The sequence below is a fragment of the Vulpes lagopus genome, chromosome 5 (genome assembly GCF_018345385.1).
Source record: "Vulpes lagopus strain Blue_001 chromosome 5, ASM1834538v1, whole genome shotgun sequence".
Taxonomy (NCBI): Eukaryota; Metazoa; Chordata; class Mammalia; order Carnivora; family Canidae; genus Vulpes; species Vulpes lagopus.
This window is the reverse complement of record NC_054828.1, coordinates 57,315,207-57,331,413: the sequence shown is the minus strand read 5'-3', so window position 1 is coordinate 57,331,413 and position 16,207 is coordinate 57,315,207. Positions and strand designations below refer to the sequence as shown.

Here is a 16,207-nt window from a genome sequence, read left to right as displayed (position 1 = left end):
GAAGAGGGAGAAGCAGACTCCTCACTGAGCAGGGAGCCTGACACAGGGCCCCATCCCAGGACCCTGGGGTCATGACCTGAGCTGAAGGCAGACTCTTAACCGACTGAGCCACCAGGCGCCCCTGAAGTGTACATTTTAAGTGGGTGAATGAAATGGTATGTGATTTATGTTTCAATAAAGCTTTTATCAGAAAAGTTGAAAGATTTGCTTTGCAAATTTTGACATTTTGAATATCTCATAAAGAGATATCTTACTCAGTAATGATGTTAAAACTTCCCTATTATTTGGAAAAACACACATTTAAAAATACTAAATTTAATACTAAATTTATTCCCAAATTCTATTTGTAAAATAAAATTTTAGTTTTAATTTTCTAAACATGACACCAAGGGTAGAAACCATAAAGGAATGCACTGATTTGTTTAATGACATAAAGCATTAAAATTTAAAGAAAAATGATAAATTTGGAATAATATTTACACAATGGTAGAGAAATGATTCAAAACTCAGTATGTAAAGAGCTCTTAGCAATAAATAGCCATCTTTTCAGTAGAACACTAGGCTTGATGATTAATTTTATGTGCCAACTTGACTGGGCTACAAATGCCCAGAGGATCAGTAAAATATCATTTCTAGGTGCACCAGTCAGGGTGTTTTTGGAAGAGGTATTTGAATCGTTAGTCTCAGTAAAGTCACCAATGCAGGTGGATGTCATCCGATCCGATCTGTTGAGGTCTTAAGTAGAACAAAAAAAGGAGAGAAAGGGCGGACTTGCTCTCTGCTTGAGCTGGAACGTGACATTGGTGCTCTTGTGACCAAAGGCCCTCAAACATGAACTGAATTACACCACCCGCTTCCCTGGGTCTCTGTCTTGTGAGCAGCAGGTTGTGGGACTTCTCAGTTAACCTTGGGCGAGCCAGTTCCTCATAATAAATCTCTTACATGTCCACCTGTATACTCTTGGTTCTGTTTTTCTGGAGAACTCTTGATAAATACATAAGGCCAGGGCAAGAACAGGCAGGCAGCTCAGTGAAGAATCACAGCTAGGCAGACACCGAAAATATGTGTGGTCTCACTAGTATTCCAAGAAACTCCAACTGATAATGTTTCCAGGTTGATTCTATGAAAACAATTTTTTTTTTTTGCTATGTTAAAGACTTAAACATCAGCAAGAAAATGACCAAAATGGGGAGATGTCATGGATGGTCAGGTGCAGAAAAGAAATACACATAGTTTTTTAAACACAGAAAAAAAATATTACCTCTAATTAAGAATGCAAATTGGGGGCACCTGGTGACTCAGTCAGCTAAGCACCTGCCTTTGGCTCAGGTCCTGGTCCCGGGGTCCCGGGGTCCTGGGGTCCAGTTGGAAGGGCATTGCACTCTGCCCCTCCCTGACCTTGTGCTCTCTTGCGCATGTGGTCTCTCTCAAATAAAAATCTTCAAAAATGAAAATTAAAACAAGAAGTCTCATATTTCACCGGTCATGAAATTTAATTATACCAGATTTATTTTTTAAATTTCTTTTAATGATATGAGGGTAGGGACTCTTGTAAACTAGCAAAAGTGCAGTTGATAATACAATCTCTTTGGAACACAAAAGTCATAACTTTTGAATGTATACATACTTTTATTTTTCCTGTTCTCAAATATGTATGTAGAGATGCTTGTAAAAGGAAGTCTGTTGCTCCTTTGGAACTGTAAAACACTGGAAATCCCTTTAATGCTTTTCAGTAGAGGACGAGTCAATAATTCTTACACGTCCATATAGCAGAATTGAAAAAAGAACGGCGGGATCCCTGGGTAGCTCAGCGGTTTGGCACCTGCCTTCACCCAGGGCATGATCCTGGAGTCCCCAGGATCAGGACCCACTTCGGGCTCCCTGCATGGAGCCTGCTTCTCCCTCTGCCTGTGTCTCTGCCTCTCTGTGTCTCTCATGAATACATAATTAGAAAAAAGAAAGAAAGAAAAAAGAATGAGATCCCTCTATGCAGGTATGAGAGAACCAAGATATATTGTTAAAGTGAAAGAAAAAGAGCAAGACAGAAGCGTGTACTCACGTTCATGTCAAAATAACATGTAGAAAATATCTGGAAAAATGTACAACTGTTAAGCATGTTTGCCTGGGGGTTTTACCTTGTGTATCTATTATGCTTGGTTTAATACATTTTTAAAAAGATTTTATTTATTAGAGAGAGAGGAGGTGCATACAAACGGAGGGGAGGTGCCGAGGAGAGGGAGAAGCAGACTCCCCCCCTGAGCAGAGAGCCCAGTGCAGGGCTCGATCCCAGGACCCTGGGATCACAACCTGAGCCGAAGGCAAACACTTACCTGACCGAGCCACCCAGGTGCCCCAGGATTTACCTTTGTTACACCATCCCATTCTACCCCATTTTCCTGCCCTTCATCCTTTAAATATGGTCCTATGATAATTTTTGGCTAAACTAACATTGAACATTATGTAAATTATTGCTCATTTCTGTAGCTGTTTATTTTCCTTGAGCTGATAGTCATCCCCTGTTCTAGTTTCTTTCCTCTGCACCTTTCTCTTTTCCAAAATTTCCCCACCAAAGCATAAAGCCACTTTGTACGCTGTTTTTCAAATAGGTAATCATAACAGGTCACAGTAAGCTCCACTTTTCTCTATTTAAAGAAATCTCCTGGGATGGCCTTTCCGGATTCCTTCAGCCTGCTGCTGTTCCGAACTGAACGGTTACACCTAGCTCTGCTGTGTCCCTCCCATGTTGAGCACTCTGTTTCCTGGACCCAGTGCCTTCCTATTTCTTGGTTTATACCTCTGTTTCGGTGGAGCGCATCCTCAAGTAGCTTCCTGAGAAAGGACACATGGGAAATACAACTTTGACATTTTATCTTTTAGTCAGAGTTCTGTTTCTGAGAAGCTATAGCACAGTCTCATCCCATCAATCAAAATGTGATTTTGCCGGGCAGTGTCCTTAAGTCCTTGTAGGTTTGTACCTTCAACATCTCTCCTTGTAAGAGAGACAACAATCGGAAGTTCTGTTCAAAGTTATGCTCACGGAGATCAGATTTTTTTTTTTCTTTAGTCCACCCAAACTGGTCAGGGGCTTTGAGCACCCACTAGCGCACTGCAGAGTACTCCTGGGGTTGTGTATATCCTAGTAGTAGAAAAACAGGCCTGGATTAACAACCATTTATAAGACAGGCTGGAAAAGATGATAGTATAGGAAGGTGCGCTGGGAGTGTGAGTCATTTGCTTATAAAACTCACTTCATGGGGCACCTGGGGGACTCCATCGGTTGGGCATCTGCCTTCAGCTCAGGTCATGATCTGAGCCTCATGATGGGCGTGCTCCTCAGCAGGGAGTCTGTTTTGCCCTCTCTGTCTGCCCCTTCCCCACTGATGTTCTCTTTCTCTGTCTCTCAAATAAATAACTTAAAAAAAAAAAAAAAGAATAGAAACTTCTTTCTCAGCATGAGCTGCTTCAGGCCTGTAAACGACACCCTTCTGTGTTAGGGGGTTGAAAAGCCCAGTGTACAGTGGGTAGCATGGTAACTTGATGTTCCATGTTTACACTTTTTAAAAAAGATTTTATTTACTTATTCATGAGAGACACACAGAGGCAGAGACACAGGCAGAGGGAGAAGCAGGCTCCCTGTGAGGAGCTGATGTGGGACTCAATCCCGGGACCCCGGGGTCACGACCTGAGCCAAAGGCAGACGCTCAACCGCTGAGCCACCCAGGTGCCCCACTGTCTGCATCTCACTGTGGAAGGGCTATTCAGAAATCCCATGGACCACTAGACTCCCAGGAGCACCCCCGAGGCGGCCGTCCCCGAGTTTCCCACTCACTGGCTCACCTGAGCTCTGCCAGCGAATCTAGGGCACTGTGTACTCCGCGCGTCCAGGTGCAATAATCAGCCTGTCGCCAAGGTCCCTGCGGAGTCGAGCACAGCAGCCAGAGCGGAGGTTGTGCTGAGTAAGACAGCCCTGGACACCGCCCCCCCCCCCCCCCCCCGCCCCAGCCAGGTGAAGGCAGCTGGCTCTCATGCTCCTTGTCCACAAGGACGGAGAGAATAGCATTTGCCAGGTGAGTCACCTTAGAATAGGTCCCAGGGGTAACTTCTTGGCTCCCATCAATAGACCCCCCCTGAATCGGCCGCCCGGACTCCTTGAGCGGTACAGCCTTTCTCCAGGACTTGCCTGTCCCCTTCGGGAGCCACACAGGCAGCTAAAGGAGCGCAGGCCAGGAATCCCCACTCCTGTAATCCCTGGGGCTTCCTAGGGTGGCAGTGCTCGCCCATTGGCTTACTCTTTGGGGAAAGAGTGGGTGGTCTCCGAGTCGCCCACCCAAATAGCTCCTATCTCTGAGTAGGGGGCTCCAAGCAGGACCTGGGCACTAATGTTAGGTATGGGGATCGCATGTGACTTTCAGGATCTGTAGGAACAGGTACAGGGACTCTGGGCCCATCGTGATCCCAACTTGGGCCCAAACTCCATTTTCTCCTGCTGCCACGAGCCCCCCCCCCCCCCCCCCCCCCCGTTGTGAGCACAGTTGTACTCAGCATCCCCGGGGAGGACAGGACCAGTGCCCATTACTACTCTAAATGTATTGGTGCAGCCATCTTTGGGAAAATCCTGCCTCAAGTAGGGAACATCCAGCATTTGTCACCACCATCTCTCAATCCTGATCCTGGGGGACTTAGCATGCACAGCTTGTTGGCCTTCTTCATGCAGAAATGATGGTCGTAATATTAAATACACACACACATTGAGATTTGTGTACTTTACGGTATATGATACAGGACACAGATAGTGCCATCGATGAGGCACCTCTGAATGCATGCACGAACACTTGAGAAACTTTCATTTTAGTGATTTTAGTGTTCTGTGTGGTCATGAGAACTGGCTAACTCCTCAAAGACGTTGAACCATGATCATATGCCATGGGACCAGCTTTTCCATGTACTGTCATAAATAATAACTATCGAGCTTTGTTCCAGATTAAAACTTCTTGCTTTGGTTTGACTTTTTCTATTTAGATTCGATCTCTCTTTTCAGTAAAGACGCTGTATTTTTATCTTCTGGCTTTAAAGCCAAGTCAACTGTTTTGTCTTGAAAGTGGAACGTCATTTGTTTGAAACTTTTCTTAGTTTTAATAAAATCACCAACCTGATTCTGCTTGAATGCAGAAGCTACATGAGTATTACTAAATTAGAGAATGCCGATAGTGTCAACACATGACAATAAATTCTAACTAAAAGAGCATTGGTGGGTGGGTGGAAATACTCTGCAGAAGGTAGCGAGCAATTTCTCATTGAAGCATTTGAGGAGAGAGGAACAGTTCTTCAGTGAGTAGTAGTTCAGATAATTGGGCATTTTTCACACCCTCCCTCCTGCCCCCTATCCTCCAAGCACATTAGATGACTCAGTCTTTATGGAACATTTATACACAAAGTCATTGCACATTTCTTCTTCTTGGAATGTCACCTTCCCAAGCCATTCTCTGAGAAGCAAACTCCCGTTCAAACTAAAAGGCGCACATCAAAATCATCTCGGATGTGAAGCCTCTCCCCTACCCCCCCAAAGCCAAAATCCTCACTTCCTCTTCTGTAATTGCAAAGCACTTTGTCGGTAAGCTACTACTACCACACTGCATGCTCCTGGGAAGGGAGGGGAGACACGAGTAAAGGGTGGGTAATATTTTGTCTTTGGACTCTGTCCAGCACTCAGCAGTCAAGAATGGTTTGTTGCATAGCTGGTAAGTTGGAAAAAAGTTGTCGTTCCAAGGGAAGGGAGAGCTGTTAAAAACAGATTCTGGGTCTTACCGAATCAGACTCTCAGGAGGGTGGATCTTTTTGATGCACGATCCATCCAAGTGGTCCATGGAACAGACTTTGATGAACACAGGTCTAGGCTGGGCACCACATGGTAGCTGCCCAGCCTGTTCTCTCCGAAGAGCTTATTTTAGCTTCTCCTGTTCTTAGTTAGCCTTGCTTTTTATGTTTTCTAAGCCATTTGTTTGAACTTCAAGTTCTTCCACAAGATTATTTTCATTTGGCTTTCAGATGCAGGTACACATTCTGGAACCACCTGTCCTAGAATTTAATTTTTATTTTTTAGCTGACATATAATTTCATATGTGTTTGTTAACCTACATTCACAAGGTGTGTACACCATTATTGGAGTTGAGGCATGGGATGCCTGGGTGGTTCAGTGGTTGAGCCTCTGCCCTCGGCTCAGGTCGTGATCCTGGGGTCCTGGGATCGAGTCCCACATCGGGCTCCCTATGGGGAGCCTGCTTCTCCCTCTGCCTGTGTGTCTGCCTCTGTGTGTCTCTTGAATACATATATAAAATCCTTAAAAAAAAAATGGAGTTCAGGCATATAAAACATTATGGTGTTTATAAATGGGTCAGTTGGTTTTTATTTCATAATTATATGTTTATATTGTCAAAAATGTCATGAAAGTTATGAATCACAGCTGACACAAATAACAGGATTTCAGAAAATGAGGGATCATAGTATTAAAAAAGTTAGACCTATGTTCCAACTGATAATGTTTTAATAATTCATTTTGTTGTTTTTTTTTTTATTTTAAAGTAATCTCTCCACCCAGTGTGGGGCTCAAACTTACCACCCCAAGATCAAGAGTCTCATGCTCTATGGACTGAACTGGCCAGGCACCCCAAGAATTCATTTCCTAACCAAGTTTACTTTGGAAAGTATTTAATCAGCTAAACCTATTCTAGTATTATGTCTTTCAATACCGTACTCCTTAACCAAGTGAAGTCGATAAACTAGCGGGGGGGGGGGGGGGGGGGGACCCAGTTTTTCCACTTGTTTCTTAGATAATGCCTCACATAGAACTCATTTCCCTGATGTTTCAATGGACCACGTGTTTTGTGCAATTGTTTTTTTAATGACTCAGTAAAGGAGTCTGCCCACATGATTGAAATGCAATCCTCAAGACACAAAAGAACAGACTCAAGAGGATACTATTAAAACATAAATCTACTGTGATAGGCTGAAAAGAAGCTATTATAAATCTTGATAAACCCTAAAATAAGTTAATGGAAAAATAGGTCATAATAAGTACATAACCAAATATCCCACATCAAATGATAATGTCTTCCCTTAAAAAACTCACTGAAGTCTTAGCCCACTCAATTCTGTCAACGTGGTCCGTGAATGCAAAAGTCAAAAAAAATCTTTTTTTACTAAGTGTAGAAAAAAAAGCATTAAGCATTAAATATATTTTTAACACAGTCCTCTTACTCTTGGTTTTTTACAGAAAGTGATTTCGTGCATGTTTAGGCGGCAAGTGCTACAGACAACAGCGAAGGTTATTTGGGTGATAATGATATTAGAAATTGGGAAATGCTGCTTTTGCCAAAGAAAGACCAAAAAAGGTCAGAACTGTATGAAGTTTCTCCAAGGGGAGCACTCACTGTCCTCTGACCAAAGACGTCGTGTCTAATAATTCCCCTAAGTGCAATTACATCCATGGCACCAAAACCCAACCCCGGAGCCAAAGTAAGACAGGAGGGGACAGACTTACAGTGCATTTTTGGGAGAGTGTGCGGGGAACCGAAGCGCCAGCAGCCATGTCAGCCTTCAGGCCGGAGGCCTGCTCCAATCCCATTCCCAAGGAATCCTCACACGGGTCCTGGGTCCTGGAAGTGAGGGAGGCAAAAGTCAGGGCACCGCCCTCACCCCCCAGCGGGAGCTCCAAAGAGGGTAGAGTGGGAAGCCCTAAAGATAGAGACATGGGGCCACGGATAAGAACACGTTGCAGTCGGAGCCCCAACTTCTCCACTTGCTATGTGTAACAGAGGGAAAGTCTTCTTAAACCTCTGCCGCTCAGTCTCCTCATCTGTCAAACATGGGTGACCATACCAGTTACTTACTGGGATTAAGTGGGATTTGGATTAATGAGACGCTTCATGTGAAATCAACAACTGTCAGCCATGACGACAGTAGTGCTGCCCATACGGTGCCCACGTCATCTTGCTTGCCACCCCGGGGCACACGATCCTGGTGGAGCCCCCATCCTGGAGGAGCTTCCATCCTGGGGGAGCCCCTATTCTGGTGGAGCCCCAGTCCTGGTGGAGCTTCCATCCTGGTGGAGCCCCGGTCCTGGTGGAGCCCCGGTCCTGGTGGAACTTTGATCCTGGTGGAGCCCCAATCCTGGTGAAACTTCAATCCTGGTGGAGCCCCGGTCTTGGTGGAGCCCCCGTCCTGGTGGAGCTGTCATAGTGCCTGGAAACCCATCAGGTTTGAACAGCCTCAAGAGGAAAGTTGTGTCTGAATTTCCAAAATTTTTTTTTCAGAACACTGCTGTGAACTAGTATTTATTTCAAAATGCTTACCAGTCCACCCTGGTCTGCCAGAACTGAGAAGGACTCTAGAGAGAATCCGAGTTAGGCTACTCAGAACTTTTGGAGATGAACTAATTGGAGAACCGAGATATAAGAAAAAGAACAATAATGATTTTTTAAGAATGCAAGATTTAGCCTTTAAAAGAATTTCCTTCCTAGGCATGGGAGCAGTGAAAGTTCCTAGAGTAGCACAAGCTCATTATGTAATCCAGGATACTCTTGGAAAGAATGTGGCCTGGGAAAAAAATACCTGAATATTGATCACAGGCTATTTTCCCTAATATAAATAATATAAAAAATATTCCCTTAGTTTCCCTAATATTAAAAAAAAAAGACTTTGCATCTAAAAATTCATCCACACTACCTCAAAGTGATGAAGTTTTGGACAATGGGTGAGGTTTGGTGGAGTGAGTCCGGAGCTGACAACCAAGAAGGAATTCTTGAGATGTCTTTGGTGCAAGATGGTGGTTTTTCTGAAAGCACAGGGGCAGGACCCATGGGCAGGAAGAGCGGAGGGTCTGGGAGGGTAGCTGAGTACACACCTGCAGACTTGGGGGAGGGAAGGGAAGGGAGGTTTCAGCAGGTTTTCACATGCAATGGAGGACCTAGGAAATGCTGAAGGCCATTGGCAAGTTAAAGGTTGTTTTCCCTCTAGCAAGACCTTGGGAACTTGCTGAGGAATGCCACACAGATCCCACCCTGGGGGGGGGGTCGTTTGTGGGATATCCCCTGTGCTTTGTCCTCAGCCGGCCCTCTGTTCCCCATCAGAAGTATCCTAAAGGTGAGGAACATTTACTTTTTTCCCACGTGAAACCACAACAGATGTTAATACAAACTACATTCGCTCAGTGAAAGTTTTTATCTGACCTTTTTCAGAAACACGTGGGTGTGCCTCTGCTATCGAAATCCTGGAGTTGTCATTTGTTGGGAGATCGTTCTTTTAAACCCATTTCCCCCTGTGGGGAGGAAAACACTAAATAGCAAAGAATTCAAACTGAGTTAAATTGCAAAATTTAAAAATCTGCTGCAATTCCACTTGGTTGCTTGTTCTTATTCCCTAAAATGTGTAGTGTATGTCTTGTGTCAAGTGTGTGGAGTGTAGCCATTGCAAAAAAGGCTCTGATGGATTTTGAAGCATTCAAAGAACACAATCGGGTGGTACCCTCCTCTCATTTTACAAACTGACAGCAGTAAATAAAGAAAAATGTTTTAATAGAAGGAAACATCCAGCACATTATAGGGCATAAACAATAAAGAAGTCAGGGGTCCTCTATGAACACTAAGCTAATGCAAATTACAGATCCCCAAGAACGGACCTACGGCCCTTGTGCTTTTTGGGGGCTGGAACGGGGGTTAGTCAGGCTGCCTAGCCACTTCCCCAGTGGGCAGCATCTCTTCTGGGAAAAATACTGCAGTGTTTGTAGTCCTGCCTTCTGCTGGGTCCCTTCTTGGTGTACCTCCAAGAAGAGAATCATAGAAATGTAGAGCTAGAAATTATTCTGGAGAGTTTACAGATTAGAAAAAATGAAATCCAGAAAAAGGAAGTAATTTACTCCAGCCCCAAACACCCAACAAGTAGTAGGGCCGGAGCCGTATCTCACAGCCTCTATAGCTTCTAAACCCAACTGTTGCTTTGGAAGATCTTAGAATTCAGGATTTCCCAGAAATTTTTGGCTTTATATATACTGTTCTTAATAGAACATTAACTATATGTGCAAAGAGTAAATATCCACTGATCCCATCATTAAAATAAAATTTGCATTGGATGTTGTGAATTTGTTACATGATAGAGAATAACCGAATTTACTAACATTTAAAATATTTGTGTTAAGAAAAATACCAACCACTGTGACAATAGCTTCATCCCTCTTGAATAAAAAATGTATAGAAGTTTGTTAATATCAACTCTACGAACATTTTTGAAATTTCTCTACTGCCAAGCATCGTGTCCTAAGTGTGAAGATGCAGAAAAAAATAAAACAGAAAAGAGCCCTGTTCCAGCTTGCCAGTGAATTGAGGAGGCCGCTGTACAACAGACTAGCTGGGGTGACCCTGGGATTACAGCTGTGGCTGCTCGTGGTGTGATGCCTGCAGCAGGACCAATGAAGGCGGACTCAACTGTGGAGTAGGAAGGAGGAGACCCCCAGACAGAGCCACGTCTTGAAAAACGGCCAGTGAAAGAGCAGAGAGCAGCAGGGACCAGCCAGGAGGTGTGATCGCATGAGACAGATCTGGGGACCGTGTGCTTCCAACCGACTGTGTCCCAGGCAGAGGGCAGAGCCTGAAGAGGATTGTACGTCGCACTAAAACATTTGTGTTTGACTGGAAAACAGTGAGACAGTGTTGCCAACTTACCTGCTCTAAAATAATACGGACCCAATTATACAATGAAGCTAATGGTTACCACCCCCCCTCCCACCCCCGCCACATACACACTCCTTACCATCGGAAACTTTAGTACAACAGCTGGGAGTCAAATGTGATAAAATCTCCAGCACCCAGTCATAGGGCTGATGGAAATCTCAGTTTCCCCATCTATAAAAGGGAGATCATTTTAGGGTTGTTGTAAGAAGCACATGGTTAGAGCCCGTTAAGCCTTTATTGCCATGTCTGGCATCTTGTAAACATCCAGTAACAGTAAACCGGCACCATATTTATTTGATCATCATCAGTAATAAAAACCTGAGTTGGAGGGGTATCTGACTCTTGACCTTAGGGTCATGAGTTCGAGCCTCATGTTGGGTAAGGAGATTACTTAAAAAAAAAAATAAATAAAATCTTAAAAAAAGAAAAACATAAAAAAACCAAACCTGAATCAGAGAAAATGGATTAGAATGCCAAGACTTAATTTTAACATCCAGAGTTAAGAATAATTTTCCCAAATCTGCTGATTCTGTATTGCTCAGAGTAATTGGGTCCCTTCAGAGAGAACTACTTTGTTAGAGGCAGAGCTAGGAAAAGGCACCGGTTAGCAAAATACATTGATTATGTACTCGTGAGGAACTTTTCTGCTGATTTTAGTATCCAAGAGGATGTAAGAAAAGAAAACTTGGGTTTCAGCGGTTGAGAGCAGGATCTGAGGAGAGTTGAGTGCTTAATTTGGTACTTAAAGGTAGAAGAGGAAAATATTGAGATCTGGAGATAGCAACTGGGAATAAAAATTAGCTTGCTCTTCTTTCTCTTTTCTTTTCTTCCTTTTCCTCTCTCTCTCCTTCCTTCCTTTCTTCCTTCCTTCCTCTTCCCTCTGTTGACTGGCAGGCCCACAAAAAAAGAGTATATTATGCTTTTAATTTGCTATTAGATTGTAACTAATTGCTTATAATCTATCCTCATACTGTAATAACTAAAGGTTATTTTTTGCTGCATTTTTATTGGACTGTTTTCTGTAATTTTCCCAAATTGGAAATTTGAAATATATTGAAATATAAACCAAATTTCAATTTGGTTGTATGTACTTAAAGATTAAGTAGGTCAGAATTAGATTTACTATGTGCACACTGCCATCTCTCTAAAAAAAAAAAAAAAAGGAAAGACTATATTTCAATATTCTGTAGAATAATAGGTTTATTTTTTGTGTTCTGTTTTGCTAGTGCTCCTATATTCCTCCCTGTAAGAGAGAAAATCAGAAGAACTTGGAAAATGTCATGAATTGGCAACAGTACTGGAAAGATGAGATTGGTTCCCAGCCATTTACTTGCTATTTTAATCAATTTCAAAGGTAAGCCAGTATTCACATGTGCATATGAAAGTTGTTTGTAGCCTTGGAGGTTTATTACAAATTAAGTCATAGATTGTGCTCACTTGACAAAATATCTGACATGAGCATAGTCTCAACTCTGTCTTCGCGTGGAGTTAGGGCTGCCACTTACCCTACAGGGTGGGAGGCAAGTGAAGAACGTGCAGGACCAAAACAGAGAGCTGTATGGTGGCTCTTCCCTCTGGATACGTGATGAGAAAGTGCTTTCATTAGATGTTTCATTAGGAACATTAGATGCTAATGTGTTCCCTGGCAGTTACGGATCGATGCGCGTAAACTGAACAACATGTGGCTTTGTGAGCATCTCAGACTGCATCAATTCTTTCCGTTCCTTTTCCTCTCTGTTCCAACAAAGTATCAAGAACACGAGTTCCCACCATTAAAACTTCCTTGATGTAGAAAGAACTCCAGTTAAGCCACATATCCACGGCTCGTCAGACTGGAACTGCAGTACCTGCCCTGACTAATCATCCTCATTTATCCATTAAACATCTATTGACTGTTCACAGCCCCTTGCCCTACTCTCCACTTAGATGTTCCAGTTACATTAAATCTTCTTTTCCTCCCCTAGTCCCTCATAGTGACCATCTACTCACTTCCCTTGTCCAAAGAACTGTAATTACTTTTTAAAAAAAATTTTTTTAAAGATTTTATTTATTTATTCATGAAAGACACAGAGAGAGAGGGGCAGAGACACAGGCAGAGGGAGAGGTAGGCTCCACACAGGGAGCCCAATGCAGGACTCAATCCCAGGACCCTGGGATTATGCCCTGGGCCAAAGGCAGATGCCTAACCACTGAGCCACCCAGGCGCCCCCAAAGAACTGTAATTCCTAATTCACATTTCTCCTTTATGCACTGTAACTTATATTTGCCGTTATGCTGATGTTACCTCCATGATTACTCACTCCTCTCTCCCTTGTCTTAATTCAGATCGATGTGATTTTTCAGCTCTATTAACACAACAGTCTTCCAACCAGTCCTCCTACGTCCAACCTACCCCCACACCAAGCCCATCGTTCACGCTGCTGCCAAGGTGATCTTTCTAAAACATGATTTCAGTCAGGTTACTCCTCATGGTTTTCAGAGTAAAATCTGAACACCTTGGCATGGCCTATCCATCAGGTGCCTATTATTGTGTAACAAACCACCCTAAATCTGGTGGCTTACTACAATAATGATTTATGATTTATAATTCTGTGGGTTGGCTGGGAAGTCTACGTGCAGTAAGATGATGGCTGGAATAGCTGTGTGGGCCAAGATGGCCTCTCATGCTCAGCACCTAGTACTGGTGTGGCCAAAGTGCCTCCATGCTTGTCCACCAGCCTCTCGTCCTTCAGTAGGCTGCACTGCCTTCCTGAGAATATGGTAGCCTCAGGGCGGCACTTCAAGAGAGCCGGGCCTTGGCTTTGGAACTTACATAACATCATTTTTGATACATTCTGTTGGTCAAAGCAAGTCAGAAAACCAGCCAGATTCATGGGGTGTGAAAATCGACTCTGCTTCTTAGAAGAAGCTGCACAGGTTCTGTGGCCATATTTAACCTACCACAGCATACAAGGCTCGAGTTCTTGCCCCAGACTGACACCTTTCCAGCCTCCTCTTTATGCTCATACTCTTCAGAGTATGGGCAGTAGTATGGCAGTAGCCACTTTGAACCATGTGTAGTTCCATTAAGATCTTTTATGTTTATATCCATGCTTACTTGCTTCTCCTGCTTCTGGACTGCCTGCCCTAAGGAAGGCTCTTCACAGATATCCCCTATCCCCTTTTCTGGGCTGTTTTCCTTGATCTCCAAGTTTGGGTTAGTTGTATATCAGGATGCCACCTGTTGCATGTAAACAGAAAACTGACTCAAAGTATCATAAGGAGTCAGGAAATTCATTATTGCATACATTAAGAAATGCACAAATAGACCAACATTAGGGTTGTTTGATGCAGTAACCTAACAGTGTCATCCAGAAGCCAGGTCCTTTCTGGATCTCAGTTCTGCTTCCAATCTGCTCAGGGTTACAGTACAGTTGCTGCAGTTCCAGATGTCACAGCCACACACAGCAACGTCCAAAGGTAAAGATCTCTGAGGGCGCCTGGGTGGCTCAAGTCGGTTAAGCGTCTACCTTCAGCTCAGGCCATGATCTCAGGGTCCTGGGATCGAGCTCTGTGTCAGGCTCCCTGCTCAGCAGGGAAGCTGCCTCTCCCTTGTCCCCTACCCCCGTTTGTGCTTTCCCACGCTCATAAGTAAGATAAATAAGTAAATAGATAAATAAATAAAATCTCTTTAAAAAGAAAAAAACTATCTTTCTTGGTATGGTTTTCTTGGAACTAGGAAACCTTGTCTCAACTTCCCATAACTGACCTCCCCTTAGATTCCCCTGATTTGAATGAGTTCTTTTGCCTACACCTAAACCAGTCACGAGAAAGAATAATCAGAATTTACCTCTGAGTTGGGGATAAGGCAATATCTTCTAAGTTGGATGGAGAAAGGGTGCATGCCTGAGTAGATGGGAATGAAGGGGCCGAGGTGTTGCGGAACAGTCGAAAGTACATCTTCCATGTTCTTTGTACAGCTCTATCCCAGAGGTTTGCAACCCTCATTTCACATAACTGTGCCAGAAGAGCTTTAAAAAATAAATGCACCACAGACCAATTAAATTAGAATCTGATGGTTGAACCTAGGCATTAACATTTTTAAAAAATGACTTTAGAAGTTCTAATATACTACTAGATTGAGAACCACTGCTTCGCATTATGCTCTCACTTATCACTCTGTGCTGGAATAATTTGTACACCCACCATCCTCACAAGACTGTGTAGGAGTTAATGGTGTGGGACCTCTCTTCTTTGGCTTTGTATCCCTGGGACTTAGCTCAATGCCTGCTTCTTAGTCAGTAAAAGTTTGGTGAATGAATGAATGGATGATGTGCTGGATTAATAAGGAGAGTTCTTTGCTTCCAAGGAATTAAAATTTATTGGGAGAAACAGGTGCTTGTGCAAATAGAAATATGGCTTCATCAGCTAGAGGTAAAAGGGGGGAAGACCTTGAAGACGAGATGGCTGCAATAAAGAAACCGAGGCTTGACAATGTGAGGTACATCAGGTGTATGGGTTATATAAATAAGGAGTGGTGAATTTGTAAGGTGGAGAGACTGTTTGAGGTTCGATTTCTAAAGATCACAAATGCCATATTAAGGAGATTGCCTGCCATACAGGCAATGACAGTTTGTGATGTGACAAGTTTTGTTTTTAACCAAAGACTGATTTGAGTGGATCTCTGATTTAGAAAGTAACCGGCTTAGGGCACCTGGGTGGCTCAGTTGGTTGAGCATCCAGCTCTAGATTTCAGCTGGGGTCATGATCTCAAGGTGGTAGGATCAGTCCCACATTGGGCTCTGCACTGAGCATGGAGCCTGCTTGGGATTCTTTCTCCCTCTCCATCTGCCCCTACCACCCCCCCCCCCCCCAAATAGGTAAATAAATCTAAAAAAAAAAAAAAAGAAAGAAAGTAACCAGTTTGAGTGCTGAATGTGTTTTGGAGGAGAACAATGCAGAGTGCTCTAGCTAAGTGATGGGAGGGAAAGTGAGGAGAGTACTGAGTGGGAAAAAAAAAATAACCATTTTGAGTGGCTTCCATTTGCCAACCGTTGTAACATTGTGTTATGTGAGTAACATTGTGTTTCGCTCACCAAATTTCTTTTTATATTTTTCTCACCAAGTTTCTTAGAGTAGTTCTAAGTACCAGCTCCATTTAACATAGGAAGAAACTGAATCTCAAATAAGTTAAATAATGTACACAGCTATTCAGCAAAAACAAAAACAAAAAAACCCTGGAATCCAGTTAGTCTGATTTCCGAAGCTCCTTCTATTGTCTGCTGGTCCTCATGAAGCTTTTGGGGGACCCAGATGATCAGTAGAAGTAGAAGTGGTCACTGAGGAGTAGGTCAGGAAGATGTGTGAGAGTTACGATCAACAGAACTTAATGACAATATAAGTGCCAAGGAGCAGAAAAGGGTCACATTCACCCGGGTTGAGAAAGGACAGCCCAGTTGTGACCGTGCTGAATTTGAGGGACTCACAAGATACCCTGAAAATGCTTA

At 43.4% G+C, this 16,207-nt stretch overlaps 1 protein-coding gene across 3 annotated transcripts in view; it reads left to right on the top strand.

The window, feature by feature from the left end:
• The window catches only part of KCNMB4 (potassium calcium-activated channel subfamily M regulatory beta subunit 4), a 59,498-nt gene that overhangs the window by 13,306 nt on the left and 29,985 nt on the right, over nt 1-16,207 (top strand). For 2 of the 3 annotated variants that reach the window (XM_041754096.1, XM_041754095.1), the window contains exon 2: nt 11,948-12,075. In XM_041754096.1, coding sequence (XP_041610030.1) covers nt 11,948-12,075 — 128 coding nt within the window. Of the gene's footprint in view, nt 1-7,270; nt 7,476-11,947; nt 12,076-16,207 lie in introns of those variants that run through there. The other variant, XM_041754097.1, reaches the window with a different exon arrangement.